Source organism: Varanus komodoensis, unplaced genomic scaffold (genome assembly GCF_004798865.1).
Source record: "Varanus komodoensis strain SLA01 unplaced genomic scaffold, ASM479886v1 scaffold61, whole genome shotgun sequence".
Lineage (NCBI taxonomy): Eukaryota > Metazoa > Chordata > Lepidosauria > Squamata > Varanidae > Varanus > Varanus komodoensis.
Window position 1 is genome coordinate 1,280,052 of NW_025336236.1, and position 7,345 is coordinate 1,287,396.

Here is a 7,345-nt window from a genome sequence, read left to right on the forward strand (position 1 = left end):
AAACGGACCCACTCCGTCTCCAAGGGCTCTTCCTTGAACTGGGCGGAACAGCCTATTAAGGGCTTACTTAATTACTTTAATGACTCTGGACAGGCTTTAAAATGCAGTCAGCGCTTGGACAGGGAAGGGGGCGGCGGTAATGGGGGGGTGAGGGGTGCCTGGGATTTGTAAACAGGCGGTCGTGTGAGAGACCGACCAGGCGTTTTGGGCCTTAAAGAAGGGAGCTTGTGTTTCACAGCCTGCCAGCGCGCCACTGCGCTCAGCTCATTGCTCCCTCAGCCCTGCGCTGCCCGTTGCCATGCAAATGTTTTGGGGGGGTGATCACGTGTCCTTTGAAGGGCCACGTGGAGTGACAAAGCTGATCTGTCGTTGCCCCCCCACCCGCCCCTAGACTACAGGGGAGAGAAAAAACACGAACATGCACACATTTTAAAAAACTGATCTTTAATGCATGCCTTCTCCTCTTAATGCTACTTTCCCTAATCCTATGGAATCAGCCAGGTCATGAATATTACGGCCCCCCCAGCCCCCTCTCCTTCAGAAATGATCGCTTTATAAGCCACTGTTTGGAAGTCAGGGTTCTGCAATCCACCTGGGCCACTTAAGAAAGGACATCGACCACTTTCCCTTAGATTTTCCCAGCGGTTTCTTGCCACGATGGCTTCCAAGTTGAAGGAACGAAAAGTGAGTTGGAGCTCCCGCCTCTCCCTTGCGCCCTGGAGCCGGGCTCGACCTCCTCCCGAGGATCTGATCCCCCTTACTACACGAGCTTGTACAGAGAGGAAGTGGTAGCACCTGCTCAGAAAGGCAAAAGAAGGGGAGGGGGGAGGTTGCTGAGATGCAGAAAGTTGGCATTCCATATCTTAATATTTCATATCGCTTATTGGAGCATCCTATATGTCAGCACCCTTTTGAGGTTTTGCCTCGTATTTTGCCTTCTTGTGATCATGACCCATCGGGAGGTAATGGGACATCACCTGATCTCCAGCCGCAGGAATGCTGTTGAGAGATTAGGTTTTGGGGAAGCGGCGTGTTGCTCTCCAGCGTGTCATCAGCGATTGGCGAGTTTGATTTCGAGAAAACGCGTGTCCCTCACTTTTTAAGAACAGTTCTAAGGCGAGCTATACAGCGGTGGGTTGTTGAAAGGCAGGTAAGTTCCTGGAGAGAGGTCATTGTCGTGTTTAGCAGCGATGACAAGAGACTAAAAGCTGTGGGCCGCTTTGCGTTTTTGTGCCCATTCGACTTGCCGCGCGACACGTGTGTTGATTCTCTGCCACTAATTTGTTCTCCAGAGGATTCCGGTTTCCCACAAAGTGATCGAGAAGAGGAGGCGGGATCGGATCAACCGGTGTCTCAACGAACTCGGCAAAACGGTGCCAATGGCACTGGCAAAACAGGTGTGTGTCTGAGCATGTGTGCCTGCATGCGTATGCGTGTGCGTGTTTATCCCCGAAGAACGCACGATAGAGCTGCGCTTTGCGTCTCCTCGGATACGAGGGGAAGCCGGATGGATAGGTGGGCATGCCCAGGGCGACCGCTCCTCTTGTTGCGTCGAGGAAGTGGAGTGGAGGGCAATCTAATCTTGGGCAATCATCACGCGAACGGTTCCTGATGATCTCGGCGGAAAACCCCACGGTCTTTTCTTCCTGCATGTTTCTTATGTTAATCCGCGCGAGATTCGTTGCCCCGGGTTCAAGAAAACGCTCCCTGACGTGTCGCTCCCCCCCCCCCTCTCTCTCGAACAATTCAGAGTTCCGGCAAGTTAGAGAAAGCGGAGATCCTGGAGATGACCGTCCAGTACCTGCGGGCCCTTCATTCTGCGGATTTCCCTCGGGGAAGAGAAAAGGGTAGGCGCGCGGGGCTGCGCCCGTGCGTTCCCCGCGCTTGGCAGCGCAAGGCGCCGCAGAGGGCTCTTTTCCCGGGGGCTGCGGGCCAGGTTTGGAGACGCACTCGGTGCTGCGGAAACCCACCTCTCGTTTGAAACTCCTTGAGCTGTAAAGGGGATCCTGGCAAGGGCTGGAGAGAAAAAGAATTGGAGCCCACTGCACCAGAGGAGATAGGTGATGGGCACGCTCCCTTTGCAGGGCCAAAGTGCTAGGATCCCGCTGCTAGGATCCTGTGAACCTGTAGGCGTCCGACGAGCTCCCAGACTCAGTTTCTCATTTGTAACTGTTCGTAGCTTGCCAGGGCCAGCTAAAGGCATTTTTCTGCCTCAGCCAAAGGACAAAATGTCCTCTTGCTTTTCTGTGCATAGAAAAGTCTTAGTTTGACTTTGGTGAGGCAACAATACCTGAGGCAGGTAGCTAGCAAGCTCGTGGGGAGGGGGGTGGGCAGACCTTTATGCATACTGAGCCCTACCTCCAGCACCTCTTTACTGCTCCCTGCCTGTCAGCATGAACCGTCCAAAGATATGCCCCACTCTGGCAAGCAGAAGAGGCTGGTCCATGCACTGAAGTGATCACTGGACAGTTTTTTACATTGCATTTTTGCTTTTGCTTTTGGGATTAGACGAATCCATAGCAGGTAAACTATCCATAACAAGAGGTAATTGGTTGTTTGAGGCAAGCCTACAGGCTTATTATGTTATGCCCAGCCTGTGAGCTTATTCAAGTGTGCCCACTGCTGGAGACATGGTACTAGGCTGATTGGACATTTAGTTTGATTCAATAAAGCAATTCTGGTGCCTTGCTGAACAAGGGGCTTGAAGACTTTGATAATGTATAATAATAATGTAATAAGATATTTATTGTGGCCCAGGCTTTTGTGGACTAGAGCCCACTACAGCTGTGCAAAGTGTCACGTGTCCTTAAGTGGTGCAAGGGCTTATATGAATAATGCCCAGATTTTCAATTGTGATGACCTACTAAACTGCTGTTGCTTTTAATTTCCGTGATCTGCTGGTTTGTTCAAATGTCTGGTCCTTTTAGATCTTTGTAGTATTTCATTGCCAGCCACAGGGCATAATCACTGGTTCCTTCCTTCCTTCCTTCTTTCCTTCCAGCAGAGCTTCTAGCTGAATTTGCCAACTATTTTCACTATGGCTACCATGAGTGCATGAAGAACCTAGTTCACTACCTGACCACAGTGGAACGGATGGAGACCAAAGACACTAAATACGCGCGGATTCTGGCTTTCTTGCAATCAAAGGCTCGCTTCATTGCGGAACCCATCCTGACCTCAATAGGATCTCTTCCAGAGCCAGACTTTTCCTGTCAACTTCCACCAGCTCCAGACTGCTTGGCTCACAGCACCAATGACCCAGTTTTCCCACAGGGAACTGGGCATGGGCACTTCTCCTGGCATGGCTCTGTCAGGAGCCCCAGTATTCCTTACCTTCCCAATGCTGCTGTGCCCCTTGCCAGCCCTGGACAACAGCGCAGCACTTTCTTGTCATCAGTGCAAGGCCTGGACCGCCACTACCTCAACCTGATAGGTCATTCCCACCCCAATGCATTCAGCCTACCTGTTAGCCAGCACCCATCTACACTATAGTCTGCACCTGGGATTGGTGGCTTGTTATCCAAAGAAGGTTCCTGTATTGTTAAGGGCTGCACAGGGAAATGTATGGTCTTTGCCTTCCCAGTGCCATCCGACTCCCAAGCTACTCCCTGCCACATTGCATATAAAGGCACAGAAAATCTTCTAAGGCCAGGCAGTGCCAAAGCCATCTGGGTAATACATATTTATATGATCTGAAGAGAATAAATCATCTTGCACACAGGTTCCCTTCTACAAATGTACATAGGTATGGAGTGAGGTGAAATAAAGATGTACTGCTGGAAAAGATTCAGAGTGTGGTCAGCCTGAGATATGTTTGCCGTGTTTATTTATTCATTCTTCTGCTAACCTTAAATCAGGGAGCCCAATTCAGCCTTCTGGGGTTTTGAACATGGAGTTCTGGGGTTCCCCAGCAGGCCCCAATTCTTTCCCCTAACCACCAAACTTTGGTGGTTTCTTGGCTTATGTACAGTTCCTGGGCACTCATATTGCAAAAGGTTGAAATGCCCTCTTGGGGCTTTGTTTTTGGCAATAGGAGTTTTAAGCTAAACCTTGCTGTTGGTGGGAGGACACCACCCCTTGTGTCTCCAACACTGCTCATGCAGACACAGAGAGCTTCTCAGAAATGAAATTTGGTTATTACACTGAAGAAATGTTCTAGACATTTGTTCTAGTGGTGGCGATGGTTTAAAGCTGCATGCCCTTTGTGTTTATTTTTAAAGAAAAACATTTTAAGGCAAGAATTAAGAGGTGTAGAAGCTGTACCACTTTTAAAAGATCAGGGAGGAGTCCATGTCAAATGGCAATGGCCACTGTCCTATTCAAATCAATGGGAGCATTGTCACTGACTTGATAGGAACACCTAGTGGTGGTTGGCGCCTCCTCTGAGTGCAAGAGAAGAGAGCAGGCTGCAGGCAGAGGTCAAGCCAAGGGGTCAACCTCTCATCCTCACCACCAGTCCTTAACCTCCCCCACATTAAGTTTCACTACCAATCCTTTATACTCTCATTCCCAATCCTTTAAAGCAAAATTCTACTCTCACAACAATCCATTTAAACTCACCATAATGTGTTTCCATGCATCAACCTGAAACAAAATTTCCTCTTTCCTGCAAAATCAACACATTTTTAAAACAAATAAATCACCCAAAGCAAGGACCGCTACAGTCGCAGCAACTTACCAGGCTCCTTGATTGGAAAAATAAAACAATTGCACTAGATAGGAGCAGCAGCAAGTGGCCAGCTACAGTCAGCAGCTAACTCAAAGTGGGGAGAGAAACAGACTCAAACCACATGTTCTTTTAATCTGGACAAATGTGGTTTAGGGTGTTAGTTTTCTTTAATGGAAATGTACCTAGCACTTCATGGCAGCAGGGTTCAAGCATTCCAACCTGTTTTTCTCCCTAATTTCCACTAGCCCCAATGGGCAGGGAGCTTAAAAAATAGTGTCCTGTTTATTCAATTTGAGGTTTTTTAACACCTTACCCCCATGGAGGGTGGACTTTCAGAAAGAAACACTGAGGGGAGGGGAAAGAGAAGATGCAGTCACTTGCATCAGCAAAGAAGAGAGCAAGGACCACAACCCACTGAATGGGGCTTGCTCAGCCAGGCTCACAGCAGCTCTATTGACACAGGCAGCTGGCTATGAGCTACAGAAGTGATGGCCACACTCCCATTTTACCTGTCAGTCTGATTTCATTGGTTACTGCTGCTGCCAATATAACATTTTCTTCATTTTTTGTGCACTTTAGGCCCTGTTTACTGGGTGCTGGACCAGTCACCTGCTAATAAACCCTTCTCCTATGCCAAAGTCCAGAAAAATAAGTTCCTTGCATATACAATGCACATACTGAATCCAGAGATGTTCGTACTAATAAGAATTAGTATTAGTAATTAGATATCAGTATTAGTATTACTAATTAATTGTAGAAACAATTATGCCAGTGGGAGCCAAGATGAGGCATGCTGGGACTGAGGAATGATAAACCTTTTCTCTTTCCATGAGGAGCCAGGGCTCTAACCTCTCTGTCTGCATGTGACATGACCATTGGCTGCATCATATTTCTTTGATGAAGGGAGGAAATAGTTCTGTGCATTTAACTGAGTCTGAGAATGCCAGACCTAGAGAAAGTAAAACTAATGGAATTAAAACCAGGGGCCTGGAATCAGTTTGCATCATCCATGCAGTTTGTTCTGAATTTAGGTTGAATGGATGGTTGCAGAAAACCATATGCAGTTAATTTACCACATATTCATTTGGATGTTTGTGCATCTTATGCAAGTGCATTGGCCAACCGGTGGGGGCAAAGTTAAACTTTTCAAGCTGCCTTATAGAGATAGGATTCACACATTCAAGGAAGGAAAAGAAGCCACATGGCTTTTCCTTATCCTGCAAGTGCCAGTCTCATCCCACTTCATTTTCACAATTAGCTATGTTGCACATGGATTATCCAGACCTGGTGAGATGAGCAGTTGGGGAGGTTTCCAAACTACTCCACAACCCATGCCTTGTTCTAGGGTTCTGAAGTGGTTTGAAAATCATTCCCACTGATCACCTGTGCCAGGTTTGGACAAAGCATGTGTAATTATGGAGATGAGATGGCACATGATGGACATGACTGAAAAAAGTCACAATGTCTTCTTTTTCTTCCCTAATTATATGAACTCAGCTACAGAGTAAGATCATGTTTTGCTCTTTCCATGCTGCCTGGGAATTATGAATGTTTCATAATAGAAGGCACCAGGTTGGAAAATGCTGTTTTAGTCTATGCTAGTGATTGAAACTGGACTTTTCAATGAGCTATGGCCATTCCCAATTATTTGCATGTGGGAGGTGCTTCCATATAGCAGGTAGACATGATGTTGTCATGATCTGTTTGGTTGTAAAGCAGGAAAATATGTTCTACCAAACTGCATAACTGATCATGTCTACCCCACTCACCACCTCTTATGAAGATGATGTGTCATATAATAATTGTTGTTATGTAATCTTGGTTGAACAGCAAAGCCCAGAGACAGTGGTCACAGGGGGAGCAATAAGCATCCAAACCAGGCTTAAGTGTTCGGTGCTTAAATGAGCCACATGTCATTCAGTTTGGGTAGTATGGTGATGTGCAATCAATGACTTGATTCATGGGACATGACAGCTCTCGGTGGCTTAATTTAATCAGTTTGGGGGTCGTTGTGTTGTGCTTGGCACCCATACGGCTTTACCATGGATTGCTGCAACATGAGAATCAAGGCAGCAGGGGTTGTCTGGGAGTTAGACAGCCCTGAACTCTGAAGCAAACCATGAGTTATTTGCAAAAATGGCACCCATGGGTACCCAACCTGATGCAACAGCCATCACAGATGAGTTAAGCTATAGTGGACTGTCATGTTGTATGAACCTGATCACTGTATATCAATTTACCAGTCTGGAGATGTGGTGAAACAATGGTATCCATGTTTGCTCATTTGGGTTTTGGGGAAAATGAAATGGGAACCTACTTACTCTGGAGCAATTGTTCTCACTGGAGCAGATTAGTTGTAGATTTAGGTTAAGTTAACACTGAAAAGTGTGGGCTTCATAAAAAAAATCTTTATCATGCCATGCTCATTCAACTAACACAGCATCATGAATTTCTTGGTACTCCTCTGTATGTTATCAGGAAATTATCAGCATAATTCATAAATGTTGGATCTGACTCCAGTTTTTTATGTGAATTTCACAGGAGTTGTTAATGTACTGCATTCATATATTATATATTTAAGCAGTAGATTTGTATTTTTGCTTTTCTTCCATTATGGAGCTCAAGGCATCATATGGGAATTCCCAGGTGGTCTCTCATTCCAGGCACATAACAAAC

The 7,345-nt window shown here is 46.6% G+C and overlaps 1 protein-coding gene across 1 annotated transcript; it reads left to right on the forward strand.

Annotated features, from left to right (window-relative positions):
• The first annotated feature begins 657 nt into the window (after positions 1 to 657).
• On the forward strand, positions 658 to 3,492 carry HELT (helt bHLH transcription factor). Its single transcript, XM_044449929.1, has 4 exons — positions 658 to 684; positions 1,293 to 1,397; positions 1,751 to 1,847; positions 3,005 to 3,492. Exons 1-4 carry the CDS (start codon positions 658 to 660, stop codon positions 3,490 to 3,492), a joined length of 717 nt encoding a protein of 238 aa, XP_044305864.1.
• Positions 3,493 to 7,345: the final 3,853 nt, after the last annotated feature.